The sequence below is a fragment of the Paracoccidioides brasiliensis genome (assembly GCF_000150735.1).
Source record: "Paracoccidioides brasiliensis Pb18 unplaced genomic scaffold supercont2.6, whole genome shotgun sequence".
Lineage (NCBI taxonomy): Eukaryota > Fungi > Ascomycota > Eurotiomycetes > Onygenales > Ajellomycetaceae > Paracoccidioides > Paracoccidioides brasiliensis.
Window position 1 is genome coordinate 1529635 of NW_011371363.1, and position 20057 is coordinate 1549691.

Genomic DNA, 20057 nt, shown 5'->3' on the forward strand with positions numbered 1-20057 from the left:
GAACTCCCTCCAGACTCAGTATCCTGGCCCCATTAACTAGCTAGCTATTTGTCCGCTCGTTGGATAAGGGACAATCATATTTCCACACCCTTTACTTATTCAGTCCACCTGGCCCTTCCGAAGACGAAGACCATATTACATATCAAAAGAGCAATCACGCAGACGATGTAACCATCTTCTCTTAATTGATTGCGACACTCCATCTGTCGACACGGACAAATTTCAGACCGCCCGATCGCCACTCCTCCGCCAATCGACGAGATAGACCGCCCTTGAAACCACCATTCCCATCCGATCCCCCCCTCCACCTGAATCCCAACCATGGCTACCGTGGTGGTACAACAACCCGTGCGACATTCCTCCTCTTCACCCTCCATCGCTTCAGCACTTAGCCTCAGCGCCAATGCACCCCACACCCCGCACACTCACATCCAATCTCCAATCCCAGACAAACATATCCCTGTGTGCCCTCCCGGCCCGTCCCCATCAGCTTCAAAGATCCTGGCAACACCCCCTACTTCCCCCACACTCAGACACGTCGGCCCTCTCCAAAGCAACTGTATCCTGTACCCACCGGCCAGCTTCCCAAAACTCCTCGATGATCCGCCAGTCTACTCCATAGATGCGGATGCACTAGCCCTGGCATTGGATGAGCTCGCTGCCAGACCACTGCCAGACCCGAAACAAGTCTTCCCATGGCTGCACGGCCTACATCCGGATAATCACGTCCAACTTAGCTTTTTTGTTTCACGGCGGAGATCTCAGCGACGGATACCGCGATGCTTGCGTTCCATAGCTATCGTCAAGGTTGGTGGAGATCCGTCCAAGTCTAGGATTAAAGGAGCCATTTCACCGCAGGAGATTCTGGCGCCGTCTGGAACGACGTTTCTTGATGCGGACCCCCCTGAAGGCTTCTCTGTGCGGAATTTCCATATTCAAACGGCGAAATTAGCGCCGCTGTCCGATATCATCGTTTATGGCGATGGTGAGGCGGATGGGAAGGAGGTACTTGAAGTGGCGGGTAATATTGCCAAAGCTCAGAGGGAGTGGAGGAGGAAGTTTGATCCTGGTCAAGAGAATACTATGTTTAATACCTTTCTGCTGAAGAGTGAGTTGTTTCTTATATCATCTCATATCATCTCTCTCTCTCTCTCTCTCTCTCTCTCTCTCTCTCTCTCTCTCTGTGTGTGTGTGTGTGTGTGTGTGTGTGTGTGTATTTTGCTTTCTGGTTTTGGGGAGTTGTAAGATTAATAAGAAGAACTACAGGCTCATTTCGCGAAGTAGAGGAAAGATACCCTCGCTTGATTGCTGTAAATTCCGAAGGGCAACTTACTGGTCGAGTAATGGACTTCTGTAAGCAGTATGGAGATCATTATCACTTCTTTCATCTAACAAGTCGATCTAGTCCACTGGGAACGGTTAGAAATGGGCAGCATGGCCGCAGCCTCAGAAATTGCCACAAATGTCTGGCAAGGTCCCACTCCAGATACCAGCGACCGCCCCCTTGAGGAGCTAGAATTCGACATTCTCATCGAAACCCACGACGTCGCCAGCATCCCCAATCTCCGTTACCTATCACAAATATCAGCACAGCTGGAAAACAGCGGGAGCCCACAGCGACTAGAATTCCCATCATCAGGCAGTGTCCTCGCGTCCTGGAACCAGGTAGAAGTTTACGATCTCATCGACACGTGCAGATGGATATATCGCATGGCAAACCCCGAGCGGTCAACTGAAGAACAAGAGCAACCTGTCGATGCAGACGGGGATATCCCCATGGTATCGCTCACGCCTAAGGCACGTAAGGTGCTAATACATTGCGGAGACGGGTATACCGAAATCTCGCTGCTATGCATAGCTTATTTCATGTTTGCTGAGGGTGTGCCTGTGCACGAGGCGTGGTTGAGATTGCACTGCGAGAAGAAGAGGAATTTCTTCGCGTATCCGTCTGACGTCGCTTTCTTGACGAGCATCCAACAACGGTTATTACTCGAGAGCCCTGCTGCTTCAGCGGCTGCCGCTAATTCAAGTAGTTCTGGAAGCCGCCGTAGCAGCCGCACCAGCAGCATTATTCCAAAAACGATTGAGCCAGGCTGGGTGTCACGGATGGACGGGTCACTCCCCAGCCGTATCCTGCCATACATGTATTTGGGCAACTTGGCACACGCAAATAACCCAGAACTACTACGGGCACTTGGCATCAAGAGGATACTTAGCATTGGGGAGCCGGTTACCTGGCCGCAGTCAGAGATTGAGAAGTGGAGCGATGGGCTTAAAGAAGGGAATGGGTTGATGATGGTTAAAGACGTGCAGGATAATGGGATTGATGAGTTAACGGGTGAGTTTGAGAGGTGTTTGGGTTATATTGGTGAGTTTTTCTCTCTTATACATGTCTTTTGGGCCTGTTTAGTGTTAATGTGGTATCGTATGCAATAGAGCAGGGCAAAAAGGATGGATCTGCGACCTTGGTGCATTGTCGCGTTGGCGTTTCGAGATCGGCTACTATTTGCATCGCGGAGGTTATGGCGTCGAAGGGGTTGTCGTTTCCAAGGGCATAGTATGTTAACTCTTTCTGGCTTCTCAGTTTCCCTCTTAGCTCGCCGTACAAACACAGATTTTATCTAACACACTTTACTTTTCAACAGCTGCTTCGTGCGCGCCAGGCGTCTCAACGTCATTATCCAACCACACCTGCGATTTGTGTCAGTACAGCCCACTCCCGACTCCCCTTTCCCCCCAACCATTGCACCTCATCATATCTCTTCTCAAATCCATTAGTTCACCTGTTCATGTTTTGTCTATTCTTACCATACTTATGCCACCATACAGCTACGAGCTCCTAAAATGGGATGAAATCCTACAACAAAGACGCGACGAGCCCATCCGGCATGAGCTGGAATGGCACACCATCGCGCGGGAGATAGCCTTAATGAACAAACCGTACTCGAAACAGCAGTGATGATTTACCCTCTTTTAGTAAGTTCATATGCACGAGAGAATTACGAGCTCGCGGTTATTTTTACGAAGCCCTTTGGCACGGGTTTACGTCTACGTTTAACGGATATGGGATCATTTCTCAATCCTGTTGCTGCATCAGTCATATCGTCAGACGATTTGATATTTGATATTGATATTGGTGTTACATTGATTCACCAATCTTCCTTTTATATATATATATGTGTATACATCACGTACCCTCCTATATATATTGCAACTTCCTGCCTGTCGTGCTCTATATATTTATACACTGCACTATCATCTGCTTCTCTTTCCATGTCCGACCTCCCCTCTATCTTTTGCACTTTCTCTTGAACTTTACAATGTTCTTCTCTACTCAATCCACACTCAATCCATTTTGCTGCTATACGACTGGACGCTATGAACCCCACAACAACACCTTACTGCTCACGGCCAACTAATGGATCTTTGTATTATTTAACAATTTCGCCCCCCCCTCCCCCCCTACATTGTATGGTGTTTTTGTGGAACTATGTTCCTTTAAATTATTTTATATCCACTAATGGCTTTTTAACTTTACCCTTTGTCTCTCATATTTATTCAGCTGATTATATTATTTTTTCTCTTGTGCTATATTCTACTCGGTTTTATTTTCTTTTATTTATTCTCAAATTGATTGACGTTTTGATCTCAATATGACGTTTATTTCAATTTATTGTTTACTTATTTTTTCTTTAAATACTTATTCACTTATTCTGTTCTTCTCAGTATGAAAAGGTTAATTTTACCTGAGTAGCGCTCTAGAAAATTATTAAAGTTTCACTTTAAAGTTTATTGACATTTTTCTTCTCTCTTTTAAAATCAATTTATATTTTTTTAGCATAGATTGTATTATAATGAGATAAGATATAACTAAATGAAATCAATAAGACTTTGATAAAATATTTTAAAAAAGTGATCATGATATAAAATATTAGTATTATATATAAGAAAGAAGAAAAAATTTAAGTTTTCTATTTAATAATTTATAAAAACAAGTAAAAGAAATTATATAATAATGTTTTTTATCTGTGAATTTTCTCTTTAGTGAATTTAAATATCATATTTCATTAAACTAACTTTAAATATACTTTTAAATTTTGATTTAATTAAAAAAAGTTTTATTTAAAATACTTTGATCTGTAGATGGCTTACAAATATTTCTTTATTTCTATGTAATAATTTATATACAAATTTAATATAGTTAAATATTTAAATAACTGACTATAATCTTATTTTACATAATATTGTTTTTAATTAATATAGTTTTTTGTTTTTTTCAATATCTGTAATATTGATAATCCTGCTATTATATTAAAATATTTATGTTATGACTTCAATCTGGATGCAGATAAACCAGAGTTCAATTGTCAAGTAGAATAAGCTATTTCAATAAATTCTAAAATAATTTAAACAAGAGAAGTCTAGAGAAGAATTTTCCTACATTCTCATTTCTGTAGTGATTTCTAAACAGTTTCTATTATTTTTTTCAATTCAATGTTAGTTTCTGTAGCTCAGTTGACAATACCAGTACAGTTTTACTCTCTTATTGTTTTAATTTTAATATTTTTTAAAGTTTAAAACTATATTCTATAGTAAATTCTTATATCTTTCATTAAATTATATATCTTTTAATACTTTCTAGTTAAATTTAATTTAATATACCTACTATTGATAATTTATAAAAAATATATAATCTACTTTATCTGCTAAATTTTTTAAAATTTAAAAAATATATTTTATAGTAAATTTTTGCATTGTTTATAAAAGTTTATAACTTTTAATACTTTGCAGTTATTTCTAATTTAATATATCTACTATTGATAATTTATAAAAAATATAAACTTTACTTTATCTGCTATAATTTCTACTTATAAAAGAAATACATACTTAAATACTTTTTAATTATTATTAAAATATATGACTTCTGCTGTAATTTTATTACTAAATTTAAAACTTTAAAGTACTTCAATAATATTTTCATAGCATTTTTAAAATCTTCTTATAATAGTTTAATATTTTTATAAAATAGGTGTAAACATCTCAAATCTTAATTTTTTTAACTTTAAGACTATTTGAATTTTTAAGTAATAGTAAGTTCATTGAACTTTATTCCTCATAAAGTAATGATTTATTCAAATATAAAATCAAAGACTTTTATTATTATTTCATATTCTATAGTTATTATTTTTCATAATTAATCAAAAATTTTTTATTTCCAACAAATTCTCTTTTACAAAGATACGTACTTTTATTATTTTAAAATATATATATTAAACTTCTTTTCACTTGTAATATTATATAAAAACTAGAATACAATTTAATAAAGTGATTAAGTAGGTTTTATATTATAATAAGATTATTCACTATATATTATTTTATTACTTTTTAAATAAAGCCTAAAAATAACTATAAATATATGATAAAATATCTAGTTATATCTTTTTTATTTATAATAAATCTATCTTTATTACTTTCAAATATAAGTATAATTTTTTTAAGTTTTTACTACAATTATAGTTATTAACTTAATCTTATAACCTGAATGGCCTTCTCAATATTTTATTTATTTTATATAGTTAGATAGCTAAATGAGTGATTTATTATTAATTGATATATGTTAGGCTCCCGACCGAGCCCGACCGAGGCCCGGCGTCCGGTTAGACTCGACGTCGGATTAAGCTCGGCGCCCGATTAGGCCTAATCCTCATCACATGACCAAGCGACCATGCACCCTTTCATCCCATCAAGCTTAGTATTTCGTTATATAGCAGTTAGCAACGCAGAGAGAGTTTCCTTCTTATGCAGTTCGCATTCGCACCCTAACAATATAAATATTATCTCTATTTATATTTAAAATTCTCAACTATGTTTATCATTGAAAATTTTGTTGTAGAGCAAATGTGAGCTGTATAAGAAAGAATTCTTTGCATTACTAACTGCTATATAAATGAAATATGAAGCTTGATGAGAGAAGAAAGATGCTGAGATCTGCTCAGATTATAAACAATTCATAAAGTTATATAATGAGAATAAATCTAATCTCAACATTGCAATAACTGATTCTAACATTATATAAATTTAATTTTTTTTTTTTTACAGTTTAATAGCTTTATATTTATTGAAAATTTAATGTTAATATTAACTAATATAATGTAATTCCACACTGAGTGAAACATCTCAATGAGTAAGATATCAAAATTACTGTATTTCAACTAACTAGATTTTAATTTGAAATATTTACATCCACCACTCTCTAATTAAATTAAATTAAATTACACTAGATAGAGAGCATTTTGTTCTTTTATGATCAGATAAATTGTAATTGCTGCATTACTGTGATGCTTCTGAGTATGATTTAAACTCAGAGACTGTAGACTTAGAAGATTGAATGACAGACTGTTCAACAGATGCAGCAGATGAAATGATAAGATTTTGAGCTTTCTGTTTAGTGAGACTCTCTGTATGTTAAATCTGATATTTAGATTTAGTCTGCTTTTGTTTCTCTATCTCATTCATATTGAATATATTCTGATATTGCTTCTTTAGAATAGTGATGCTGACCATTTCATGTTTACAGATTTTGATAATTTGATTAAAGTCTTTCACAAAGTCTTGAAGCTGATCTTTTACTAAGTATTTGATCTTATTTGTCTGTCAGTATAATTGCTGGGAATTACTAGATGCTTGAAGCACTCAGAATATGATTGAATTGCTAGAACTACTATGTGAAGTAATAAAGATCTGAAGTTGAATATTCAACTGCTAAAAAATGTAGTCAGATTGAAAGAACACTATTCTAGTAGCTTTGAAGTTATTTTAAATAGTCTGCAGTTTGAAGACTTCAATGTGTACTGCAGAATAAGTCTCTAAGAAATTTATCTTTCAAATAGCATTAAATTCTAGTCATATTCACTGTTGAACTAGACTCTTATATGCTCACTTTAAGACAGCAAAAATGCTCACATCTAGTGATTATAAGAGATATGATAAATGAGATGGCATGCAAAGATATATAATAGTATTTTTCTTGCAGATTTGATTGAATTCTGAGATAAAATAACTGTCATACTCATTCAGAATAAGAAGACTATGAGTGTTAACTCTGCATGAATTTGCTGTGAAAATAAATAGTTTAATAAGTTATTTGATTTTTATCTCATCTGTAGTTTAATCATTAAAGCTAATATCAAGTTTCTAACTGTTTGAGAGTCTGTCAAATCAGTCTTTCTGTAGAATCTATTCTTTGAGAATGATATATAAAAATAGAGTTCATCTCAATATATTGACTGTCTTAATCATAGTCACTTATTCATAATTTCCAGACTATAGAAGCTTTGCTCAGTCATAGTACTCAGTACTAGTGATAATCTTAATAGTAACATAAAGCTTTATAACAAAGTCAGTCTCATCAAAGTGATATATATTCTCTGACAGAATCTCATACTCAGTAATTATTGTTGAGGAGCGAATGCGAGCTGCATAAGAAGGAAACTCTCTGCGTTGCTAACTGCTATATAACGAAATACTAAGCTTGATGGAATGAAAGGAGGTGCTGGGGCCTGCCCGGGTTATAACCACCCGCATGGTCGTTTGATCACGTGAGAATATTTGGCCTAACCGGGCGCCGAGCTTAATCCGACGTCGAGTCTAACCGGGCACCGAGCCTCGGTCGGGCTCGGTCGGGCGCTGAGCCTAACATCACCCCCCGGTCTAGAGACAGGCATGTCCTCATGCTGGTAGGTCGTCATCAACCTCGTCCTTCAGGTAGCTGTCTGTCTCCCATGCCTTCAGCCACTCATCTAGTCGCCTTGGGGGTCCGGCTTTTGTAGGGTTAGCTTCATGGAAGTCGCGTATGGCGTGTGGTGATCCTTTGAAGTCATGAGCTGGGTACCAAGATGAGTCCTCATCAAATCCCTTCCAGTGGACTTGATATTGCAGTTTGCCTCGATTTATTCGACTGGCTAATATATGCTCCACTTCCCATTCATTTTCTCCATCTATCTCAATTGGATCTGGTGGTTTGACAGCCTGCCCTGGTAGGGGGTCTCTTGGATCTTTGCGCAGCTTGTCTGGGGAGAAGATTGGATGAATTTTCATGGTTGTGGGGAGGTCCAGTCTATAGGCGTTGCCCACCCTCTCTAGGATCCTGAAGGGGCCTGTGTTCTGTGCTGCCAGCTTACGGCTTGGTCGGTCAATTCTGTATGGTTTCAATGTCAAGTAGACAAAATCTCCCACTGTGAAGTCAGGTTCCCGGTGATGTCTGTCAGCCTGCCTCTTCATCTGTTCCTGTGCTGCCTTCATGCCCTTGCCTGCCCACTCCCAGATCTCTTTCATCTGTTTAACAAAGTTTTGAGCAGCCCTTCGATTTGTCCTCTCCCCTGCCCTTAGTTCCCTTGGCAGGGGCCTCCAGTCAAATGATGTTCGTGGCTCATATCCATTTGCAGCTAGAAAGGGGGAGATCCCAGTGGAGGTGTTTGGGGTGGCTGCAGAAGCATGATCTATAATGGGTAACCACTCATCCCAGTCATTTTGATAGTAATTAACATATGGGCGAAGGCGCGTGGCAATATACTGATTTGTTGCCTCTGTCTGCCCATCTGTCTGTGCGTGATGTGCTGTTGAGAGTTTCAACTTTATGCCTAGAATTCCTGTGAACTCATCCCAGAAGTTTGATATGAACTGAGGGCCGCGGTCAGAGACAATCGAGTCTGGTGCCCCATTATAGGAGTAGTAGAATCGGATGAATAATCGAGCCAGCTCACGGGCTGTAACTCCACGGGTGGTAGGAACTGAAATTGCCTTCTTGCTTAACCGGCAGACTATAACTAGAATGGCATCACAGCCACTTTTGCTCTTTGGCACATCCATGAAGTCCATTGCGATATGCTGCCATGCCCGTTCTGGTATTGATAGCGGCTTTAGCAGGCCGGGGGCTTTGTCCCTTGGGATCTTACTAACTCGGCATGTATGACAGTTCCGAACATAGCGTAAGACATCCGCCCGCCAGGTGGTCCACCAATAGCGGGGGCGAACCAGGGCCAGGGTCTTCCGTCCCCCTGGGTGTGCTGTTGAGGCCTGATCATGAATTTCCTTTAGCAGAGCAGCTATAAGGGTTTCTTCCTGGACAGGCACTACCAATCTTCCATGGTAGAGCAACATATTATCCTCCATTGTATAGGGGCTATTCTCCTTTCCTACTTGCTGCCGCAGGGGCTCAATTGAGGTGGCTGTCTTGTTTAAAGACACTATGCGTTCAGCAATGTTCTCTTCCTCTGAGGAGTTGATGCTAGCAATATCCATAGAGGGAGTGATCTGGGGGTCAAGGGTCTCTGGTCCTAGGAGAATCTGCATACGGCTGTCCTGTTGCTTCTTAACCTGCTCAGGCCTGCTCAGCGCGTCTGCTAGCAGGTTGGCCTTACCTGGTCGATACTTGATCTCAAAATAGAAACAGGAAAGGAATTCTGCCCAGCGGGCCTGACGTGCATTCAGCTTCTTGGTTGTCATGAAGTATTCCAGTGCACGATGATCAGTGAGAACCTTGAATCGTTCTTCCCGTTGTAGTCCCTCAAGCTCAGCTCGCCACTCCTGCAATGCTCGGATGACTGCAAGCATTTCCTTGTCATGGATCTCATAGTTGAGCTCTGCACCATTCATTGACTTGGAGTAGAAGGCCACAGGGTGCCAAAGATTATCATCCAATCTTTGACTCAGTATCCCAGCCACCACTCCATCTGAGGCATCAGTCTCAATGCGGGTTTCACGTCCAGGGTCAAAGTAATGTAGGGTTGGAGCCTCCACCAGCTGCTTCTTCAGTTTCTCAAAGGCTGATTGACATTCTGGTGTCCACACGAATGGAACTGTCTTCTTTGTCAACTGGTATAGCGGTTTTGCAATTCGGCTATAGTTCCTTATAAATCGCCGATAGAAGTTGCCAAATCCTAGAAATGATTGAACACCTTTTACTGTGGTTGGGATCTGCCACTTTGTGATGACAGCAGTCTTCTCAGGGTCTGTCTCAATCCCCTCTGTGGTAATGATAAACCCCAGATATCTTGTTCTCTGAACAGCAAACTCGCATTTCCGGATGCTAGCTTGCAAGCCTGCTGTCTTTAATCGGTCCAGTACCAGGTTCACTTGCTGCTTGTGTTCTTCGAGAGTCCTGCTGTAGATTAGAAGGTCATCCATGAATGCTGTCATGAACTTGTCCAGGTAGTCAAAGAAGATACTGTTGACAAACCGTTGAAAGCAGGCAGGGGCATTTGTAAGGCCGAAGGGGACCACCCGGTATTTATAGGTCCCGTAGCGGGTTCTAAAGGTGGTCAGGTCCTCCGACTTAGGGTCCATTCGGATGCGATGGAACCCCTGCCGAATGTCCAGCTTTGTAAAGTATTTTGCCCCGTTGAGTCGGTCCATCAGCTCATCTATTAGGGGCAAGGGATACTGATCTCGTTTGGTCATAGCATTCAGCTTGCGAAAGTCAACACAGAATCGTAGCTTCTTCCCACTACGAGCAATCAGGATTGGGGAGGCGTAGGGGGCTGAACTTGGAATGACAAAGCCCTTTGCTAGGTTGGTTTCGAGGTAGGTCTTCACTGCTTCTAGTTCCTCCAGATTCATCTTATATAGAGGCGCATGTCCAATGTCCCGAATGAGGTCAGTGTCAGACTGGAGCTCTATCTTAAAATCAACGTTCTTCCGTAGGGGAGGTAATTCATCTGATGCTTTCTTTGAGAAACAGTCCTCCCGGCCTTTCAACCATTCTGGTAAGTTGCTGATCAGCTCCTCATCAGACTCCTCCTCAGCTCCCACTAAACTCCGCTTCTCCTCGAGCTGTTTATCAATTTCATACAGACTGGTTATGAAGACTGTCGAGTTCTTGTTCTTCATATAACCGTGGAAAGAAGCAGCCCCAATGAAGTTCATATCCATCATCTGTGGTGCTGTCTCCTCCCAGGTCGGTCCCTGCCTTGTCTTAGGCGTCATGGCTGAGCTGGTCCCTTTCAATCTGCAGAGCCGAGCCTGATGCTCCTGTCTGATCTCCTTGTCCAGTTTGATCTCTCTTTGTTTTGCATCTGCCTGATGCTCAGGCTTAGGGTCTGGACGCTTCAGTATTGATCGGGGCACTATCTTCAGCATCGGCTCCGCCACCTGTTCAGGGATAGACCGTTCACTCGGCCAAACCAGGCGTTGGTTTTTAACATCCAGCCATATATCCTGTGCTGCCAACCACTTTCGTCCCAGGATGACAGGGTACTGGCCTAGGTCCGTCACCAGCAGGGGAACATTCCGGAATCTCCGGCCATCTACCCAGAGGTTTAGGGTCAATGTGCGGTCTATCACCCCGCCAGGGGCGCCATTGTATCCCTTCATGCGGCATTTGAATGGGAGTTCCTGAAACTTCCTATTGAAGAATCTCGCCAATTCTATAGCGTATCGGGTATCAATAAAATTCGCACCATTTGCTCCAGTATCAGCGAGAGAATTTGTAGAAGTAGCAATTCCATTGTGGGCTAACTTAATTGGGACATTAAAGCTCTTTCCCCCAATCAAGTCCTTCATCTCAAACCTCTCACAGACTATTGAACTACCTGAGGTGGAGTCTTCTCTCAGGCCCACTCTTTTCCCGAATCTGCTGAAGGCTCAGGAGTGTCATTCTCTGTGAGCTCAGTGATCACCTGTTGGGACTTCTGCTTCGCAGGGCAGTTCCTGGCAATGTGGCCTTTCTCCTTGCAGTAGTAGCACTGAATATCTGGACGAGCGCCCAAGGCTTCCTTTATGGTAGAGGATTTTGTGGCTGAGGTGCTGTGGGAAGTTTGGCTGTCAGAGGCCCGCGGGGTGTTTTGCTTGAAGATATTAGACCCATTTCCCCGCAAGCTCTTTGACTTCTGGGTGGCATTGATTGTCTGGAGGGTGTGGGCTGCCTGAGCACAGATCTTCTGAAACTCAGCATATGTATTGGTGGTTGCATTGGCTACTGCCACCGTCCTCTGAAGGTCAAAGGACAGCTTGTCATTGAAGTCTGTCTTGTAGTCCTCTTTGGCAATCTTGGCCTCACCTGCCAGGTGTAAGAATTTTGTGACAAATTCATGATAATTGTCCCCATTGCGCATAATCAGCTTGCGATAATCACTCTTGGCATTTTGCAGCTTGTTAGCATCCTCATATATTGACTTGAGGTGCTCAAATATCTCTTCTGCAGTCTGATATCGCTCGGGGTGGTCCTCTTCCATACGGGGTGCAATGTGACGTGCCGCGTCCCCATCAGTCCGGTTTTCGATGTATGCAATCCTCATGCGTTCAGTAGGGTAGTGGTCAGCGTTCTCCCGGAGCTTGTTCTTCATCCAGGAGAGCCAGTGTTCAAATTTTGGCTCCTTGCCGTCAGTGAGGTGTTTTGGGTCATCAATCTTGACAGACCTCCGGGTAGTCTCAGAGGGGGTGACACCTCGACTTGCTGCTTGGTTGCTGACTGTCATGCGGACCAGGGTGTGGCTAAGTTCATCGCGTTCAGCAATTAGCTCATCAATCTGGCTTTGCTTGACAGCGGCCTGGTCAGTGGCGTTGTTCCGTTCCATCCTCAGACGTGTGATTGTATCCCTCAACGTTTTTTCATCATCGAAGATGCTGTCAAAGATTGCTGCTAACTCTTTGTAGACATGGTCCTGGTCTGAGTGGATCGCCTGTCTGAATTCTTCAAGTGAGACCCGTGGTTGATCGGTTGGCCTAGTTAGAACATATCGCCAGTCCCTCTTGGTCTTTTCAGAGGGCTGGAAGTCTGGGGTGGCCATCCTGGTCTGGGTCCCTCTGGTGAGTAGTAAGGGGGATGGGTTGCTGTTGTATGTTGTGCCGTCGGATTCTCGCTGAGCAGGTTCTACTCAATCCTGAGTAGAAGGGGTAGGATGAAGCTTAGTATTATGTTGAGGAGCGAATGCGAGCTGCATAAGAAGGAAACTCTCTGCGTTGCTAACTGCTATATAACGAAATACTAAGCTTGATGGAATGAAAGGAGGTGCTGGGGCCTGCCCGGGTTATAACCACCCGCATGGTCGTTTGATCACGTGAGAATATTTGGCCTAACCGGGCGCCGAGCTTAATCCGACGTCGAGTCTAACCGGGCACCGAGCCTCGGTCGGGCTCGGTCGGGCGCTGAGCCTAACAATTATAGTCTTTAAAATCTTAAACTACAGATGAGATAAAAATCAAATAACTTACTAAACTATTTATTTTCATAGCAAATTCATGCAGAGTTAACACTCATAGTCTTCTTATTCTGAATGAGTATGACAGTTATTTTATCTCAGAATTCAATCAAATCTGCAAGAAAAATACTATTATATATCTTTGCATGCTATCTTATTTATCATATCTCTTATAATCACTAGATGTGAGCATTTTTGCTGTCTTAAAGTGAGCATATAAGAGTCTAGTTCAACAGTGAATATGACTAGAATTTAATGCTATTTGAAAGATAAATTTCTTAGACTTATTCTGCAGTACACACTGAAGTCTTCAAACTGCAGACTATTTAAAATAACTTCAAAGCTATTAGAATAGTGTTCTTTCAATCTGACTACATTTTTTAGCAGTTGAATATTCAACTTCAGATCTTTATTACTTCACATAGTAGTTCTAGCAATTCAATCATATTCTGAGTGCTTCAAGCATCTAGTAATTCCCAGCAATTATACTGACAGACAAATAAGATCAAATACTTAGTAAAAGATCAGCTTCAAGACTTTGTGAAAGACTTTAATCAAATTATCAAAATCTGTGAACATGAAATGGTCAGCATCACTATTCTAAAGAAGCAATATCAGAATATATTCAATATGAATGAGATAGAGAAACAAAAGCAGACTAAATCTAAATATCAGATTTAACATACAGAGAGTCTCACTAAACAGAAAGCTCAAAATCTTATCATTTCATCTGCTGCATCTGTTGAACAGTCTGTCATTCAATCTTCTGAGTCTACAGTCTCTGAGTTTAAATCATACTCAGAAGCATCACAGTAATGCAGCAATTACAATTTATCTGATCATAAAGAAATAAAATACCCTCAATCTAGTGTAATTTAATTTAATTTAATTAGAAAGAGGTGAGTATAGATATTTTAAATTAAAATCTAGTTAGTTGAAATACAATGATTTTGATGTTTTGCTCATTGAGATGTCTTGCTCAATATGAAATTACATTATTCAAATCTTTTATAAACTTTTCTCAAAGAACAATTTTAATATAAAGTTCAAATAATATCTACATTCATTACATTATAGTTGATAAATATCATCAAGCAAATAAAATTTTATTTCTTTTATTTGAATAATAATCTGAACATTGATTGAGTTTCTATATTTTTTTAAGTACAGATTATGAAAACAACATCAGATTTGTAGACATCAATATAAGTGTAAGAGTCATCTTAACTTTCTTTAAGATATTGTGTTTACAATAACTTTTCACTACTACTCAAAAAAATCTTGATATCATTATTTTATAACTTTCAATATATCTATTGACTTCTGTTTATTTTACCAATTCTACTATAATTTCACTAAGTGAAAGAATGTTATTAACTAGTTTTTCTTTATCTTAATCGCTCTGGTTATGTCAATATTGAAATTAATCAAGAAGCTTTAAAAGCATTATCAGTTGATGAGAAATTGTTAAGAATGTTACACATCAGTTAATTAAAAAAGGTCAATGTAGATATAATAGCACATTAAGACAATAAAACTTAAGCATATGACAATAGTACATTTAAATCTCTTTTCAAATCCATGGGATTATCCAGATGAAATTGATTGAAATTGTCTATATGTGATTGTAATGTATGTGAATAGGTATATTGTTCAAGGATATGATTGAGAATGAGCACGTGGATGTGGATGATATGCAATATATTCGATTAAAGTGTCTCAAGGAAAAGGGGAGAGAGAGGGAATGTGACAGATTTAAAACGGTATTAATGTCAAAAAAATGTTGGGAGGAAGTTGGGAGGAAGAGTGAAAGTATATGAGATTACATGGGATGGTCATAAGTGAAAAACGAATATATATGAAAATGGAAAATACAGTGAAGTAGAGATCAGAGGAATCCCTCATAAAGTTTTCCCCTTCCTGTGACTGTATTGCTGCTTTTCATATATTTCATGAAATGATCTGTCAAAGAATCTGTAGGTCTTAAACCTCAAAACTCCCACGCGCCACCCGCTTGCCTAGCCATTTATCAAACGTAAAAGTAACCGTAACAGCAAGAATCTAAAATTCCGCCGTCCCCTTTGTCCAACTCCTTCCCCCTCTCCTCATATATATTACTAAACAATATATGAAAATCGGCACCACGCCATAGTAAAATATCTTCGCTTCTCCTCTAACACCGCTCAAATACCCTATACAACGACTTTAGATTCGCAACTTCCACAACGCCCTTGACAAGCTCATTCGTCGCGACCAGCCGGGCCCGTAGAGAAGGGAATAGCACGTGCTCTAGCATCCAGGATATCTGTGCGCGGCGCCGTATGATGCATTCATCTTCTTTTGGAGGTGACGGGTCCTCAGTTGAGTACGGGTCGGGATACGAAGAAGGGTCAGGGTTGGTTGCTTGATTTGTGCTTGTATTGGTGGTACTGCCGCTGGTGCTGGTGGAGGGCTGTGGTTCGTTGGCTGTGGATGTGGATGTGGATGTGGGAGCGATTATAGGGCCATTAGGGTCTCCGCTGGCTGGTGTAGGTGTGAGTTTAGGATTTGCTGTTGCTGTTTTTGTTGTTTCGTCTTTGCGTGGTGTGTTCTTATTGGGGACAAGGGGTGGGGTGGGTAGTTGTTCGGGAGTGTAGAAGGCAGCGAGTTCGCGGAGGAATGTGCTGAAACAGGCTTCTTCGTCAGTCCAGTCAACGTATGGGCCCAGGCGGAGGAGGAAACGGGGAAGTTTTGCTAACGAGGGCATGTAGCCCTTTAGCAGTAGAGGGATGGAGAGGAGATTTCCCTCTTCGGAAATGGAGAGGGAGAAGTACTCATCGAGCATCTCGCGGCGTTCGATGAGCTGCGTAGCTACCGTCGTGACTATCCGGTCAAAGTCGATGGCGTCAATTTCAGATGCAGGGATCCCCTCCTGTTCTTGCCTGGCTCGGTACTCATCACGCTCCAGGGAGACGGCGAGGTATAACAGGTCCACGAGCTGCGGGGAGGATTCTAGGTTGATCCTGCCGAAGTTCCCGAAATCTGTCAGGCCGATTTGGTAGAAGAATTCGCTGATAACGATGCCGTAGTCGACCAGGAAAAGCTTGACGCCGGACTGAATGGCTGCTACCCGTCGTCGTTCGTCCACAAGCCCGACGTAGGTGAGGGAGGCGAAGAGTTCGGTGAGGCTATTGTGCATTGATGAGCGGACGGCGGCGCGGAGACTTTTAACGGATGTGAGCTTGACCTGGGTGGGCTCCCGGTCTGTGTTTTCGTAGCGAAGACCGTCGCCGTCTGCTACAGTGGATTGTGGTTGGGACAGACCGTTGAGGATGGGGGTTGATTGTGATGACGCGGGGGGTAGCATCGAGGTTATCTTACGCATGGTGACGTCTGTCCTTACGAGGTTGTTCTCGTATGGACGTTTTGTGCCGGAAAGGTTTCGAGATGTTGGTGGTTTATCGTTCATTGAACTTCCCTCTACAGTACTCTGACTTCGTCCAACAGGTAGTAAAGTCTGAACCATAAACGTCCGACTAGAATCTACCGTTGCCAGTTGCTGTTGGATGGCAGTACATATGGAACTAAAGATCTCGTCCTCGTTTAGGAAATTAACTTCCCTTTTGGTTGGGTGGACATTCACGTCGACTCGCTGCGGCTCAATTTCCAGATCGAGATAGGTAAATGGATGACCACCCTTTGGGAGAAAATTGGAATACGTCTGCTCTATTGCCCGCCGAACTGCAGAAGATTCCACAGAGCGGTGATTAATGAACAAGAGGATAGTGGTCCGCTTCGCATGGTAGTTTGCATTACTGACCCAGCCTGAAGCACGGAATCCAAGTCCTGGGTCTTCAACGTTAAAAGTGACAAGCTCACTGGCCACAGCACTACCGTGAATTTGGCGAATTCTATCTACTGTCGTGGAGTTTGTTGACGTTGAAATGCTGACTCCAGAATCGCCGTGTTTCTTGCATGAAACTGCGACGCCAGAGCAATGTACAGCATAACGGCAGACAACGTCAAGGATTTTTGCGTATTCCTCGCTTGAGGATCGGAAAGCCCGACGTCGTGTAGGGATGTTGTAAAAGAGATCCTCAACCTGCATTTGTTCTGTGAGCTGAAGACGCTTAAATAATGGGTATAATTTTGTCTTTGTGAGAAGCCATACCGTGATCTGAGTTCCGCCCCGACCAGCAGTTGGCTTTGGTTCTGCGCTTTGGCCAGGTTTAGCGGGAACTAATTTCCCGTCGCTGTAGTGAGCTTTCCAGGCGCAGCTTGACCCCGCTGTCTTTGTAGTAACGGTGAGATGCGCTATGTGACTGATACTCGCCAAGGCCTCTCCACGGAAGCCGTAGGTACCAATAGAAGACAGGTCTTCAAACGCTTTGAGCTTGGAGGTGGTGAATCTCTCGCACAGTATTCCAAGGTCATCGCACTTGCAAGGCACGCGGTTAGCCTCCAGAAGTCAAGGAAACAGTTCATAGTTTGAGTACGAAGTAGATACAACAAAAAAAAAAAAAAGAAAAAAGAAAAAAAAAAAAGAAAAAACATACTTCAATTCCGTGTCCATTATCGGTGATCTGTAGAAGTTTCAAACCCCCATCCTTCACCAAGATTTCGATGGAAGTGGCGCCGGCATCGATGGAATTCTCGATCAATTCTTTCAGAGCATGCATGGGGGCCACGATGATCTCCCCAGCAGCGATCTTATTCACCACATCTGGGTCAAGAGCCTGTTAAGGGCAAGCTGTCAGCAGGTACATATGAGATGCAATCCACAATCCAGTGCATATAGGGAGCGAAGATGCATGTCACGTGGCGATGATATTCTGTACTGACCTGGATTTTCCTTGACAGTTGGGGCTGCATACCAGCATCTGTGGCCGATCGCTTTGTACCTCGCGGCTCCAAAGGGTCTACATCCATTACTTCGTCGGCCATGGTGCCAGGATTGCGGGAACCAAATCAAAAAGATAGTTCAGGGAGGAGAGCAGCTTTTTAAGAACTTCGAGCAGCGGCATGGGCTGGTTCTAGCCCCTAGTTACTGCACGCCTATGCCTTGGACTGCGGGAATTCGCGGGATTGGTCCAGCAGCAGAGAAAGCCAACAGAAGGCAAACCATTCCTGTTGCACAGTCTGCAGACAAACGGCTCCAGGCAAGCGGAAATATGATACCAACGACAGAGGCTGTATCTGTGGTTATGTTACTAGACACCTGATATCCTTGGGTCCAAGCCTGCGCAATGATTAGGTAAGCTAATCTTTCTCTCTGCCGCCGATGCTTAGTCACGGGTTTGCTGTTGGTTTCAGGGTCTGGACTACAAGGGAGAAGTCAAAGATGCAATGGGCGAGGAATAGCATCCAACAGTTCAATAATAGACATAATAGTGAGATATGGATGAAGGGATTGAGGGGAAGGTCGGCTACCGGTAGTGCGCCAGTTAATTATGGGGCCTGAGCACAACGGCATTCCCGGCAATGTGGGGCGCGCACTTGGGGAACTTTTTTTAATTACTACGTAGTTTCAGGGTGGCTAGTGCTTCTTCAACTATCACACGACGAAATGGGGTCAAATCACCAGCGTCGGTCTTGCACTGTGTGAATGTCAGTTGGAGCACTGCAACGGTTTTAGACGTTGGTATGCGCCTTGCGCTGGACGCGTATGCAGATGGCTGTTCCGGCCTCTCTATATTGACACTATGTATGTTTTCCTCTCCAAAGGCAAAACAGCCAGCCATCGCCGCGTCAGACCTTTGATGATATGCTGTGCTCCCTGAGAAACTCGACTCACCAGGCTGAACATTTCGAGCTAATAGACGGTTCACGACCTGTGTTCTGGGCCCCCGATATGATATGCAATACATACCATACGTACATAAACACTGCATGGGTCCGTCCCAGGCTGGCCGAGAGCCAACAGCACTTGTTATTTGTGAATGGTCTATGAAAATATGGACTTTTGAACGGATTTCAGTTTCAATTCTCCACCGAATGCGAGAGGCGAGTCCTTGGTATGGATTGGAAGTTATTTTCAGCCCTCATCTATAATTCATCTTGAAGAGCAACAATCGGCCGGGTACGACCCGGATCGCGGTTCCTGACATCATCAGCTCAAAAAGTCTAGACTCAGGACTTCTGAGACGATGATAATATCCATGTCCTTTGTCAAGCATAATTTGTTTATGGGCTTTTAATAAATGTGACTTCTGACTGAATGACACATTCAACTGAGCAGTGCACTAAATCGAGTTTACATAGAAGTAACTAACTAGTTAACTAACTAGTTAACTAGTCGACCAACCAAACTTAGTTAATTAGTTACGTCAGCATGATTCATCAGCTCAGTTAATTGTGATTCAGATGTTCAGGAATGCTAAGTTACTTTATTGCGCAGCTAACTAGTTAACTAACTAGTTTAGTTAACGTAATTCCCCATCGAGCGAAAGATTAAATAACTGTAGCCCAACTAACTAGATTTTAACCTGAAATATCTACACTCAACAACAACTAATTAATTTAATTTAATTGACACTAGGATTAGGACATCTTGTTCTCTTATGACCAGGCAAATTGCAGTTGCTGCACCATTGTGGAGCTCCTGAGTGCGGATGAGAGCCTGCTGGCTGAGGCTCGCAAGGTTGAATGACAGGCTGTTCAACAGGCTCAGTAGATGGAATAACAAGATCCTGAGCTTCCTACCTAGTTAGACCCCCTTCAGATTGAATCTGATGATTAGATCTCTTTTGTTTTTGCTTCGTAATCTCATTGGTGTTGAATATATCCTGATATTGCTTCTTCATAATAGTGGCATTGACCATTCCATATTCATAGGCCTTGATAATTTGATCAAGCCCTTCTACCAAGCTATGGGGGGGAATT

The 20057-nt window shown here is 42.0% G+C and overlaps 4 protein-coding genes across 4 annotated transcripts; 1 reads left to right on the top strand and 3 right to left on the bottom strand.

The window, feature by feature from the left end:
• Positions 1-321: 321 nt before the first annotated feature.
• Positions 322-2959, top strand: PADG_05555 (tyrosine/serine/threonine protein phosphatase PPS1; the record flags this gene model as incomplete). The annotated part of the gene is made up of 6 exons (XM_010762486.1): positions 322-1108; positions 1267-1353; positions 1406-2368; positions 2437-2557; positions 2646-2702; positions 2830-2959. The coding sequence occupies 6 exons, from the start codon at positions 322-324 to the stop codon at positions 2957-2959; spliced, it is 2145 nt and encodes a 714-aa protein (XP_010760788.1).
• An 8647-nt stretch (positions 2960-11606) lies between these two features.
• Positions 11607-12785, bottom strand: PADG_05556 (uncharacterized protein; the record flags this gene model as incomplete). Its single annotated transcript, XM_010762748.1, has 1 exon — positions 11607-12785. One exon carries the CDS (start codon positions 12783-12785, stop codon positions 11607-11609), a length of 1179 nt encoding a protein of 392 aa, XP_010761050.1.
• Positions 12786-15369: 2584 nt separating this feature from the next.
• Positions 15370-18119, bottom strand: PADG_05557 (uncharacterized protein; the record flags this gene model as incomplete). The annotated part of the gene is made up of 4 exons (XM_010762487.1): positions 15370-17304; positions 17347-17613; positions 17732-17911; positions 18018-18119. 4 exons carry the CDS (start codon positions 18117-18119, stop codon positions 15370-15372), a joined length of 2484 nt encoding a protein of 827 aa, XP_010760789.1.
• Positions 18120-18685: 566 nt separating this feature from the next.
• On the bottom strand, positions 18686-18916 carry PADG_11944 (uncharacterized protein; the record flags this gene model as incomplete). The annotated part of the gene is made up of 1 exon (XM_010762860.1): positions 18686-18916. One exon carries the CDS (start codon positions 18914-18916, stop codon positions 18686-18688), a length of 231 nt encoding a protein of 76 aa, XP_010761162.1.
• Between the last annotated feature and the right edge of the window lie 1141 nt (positions 18917-20057).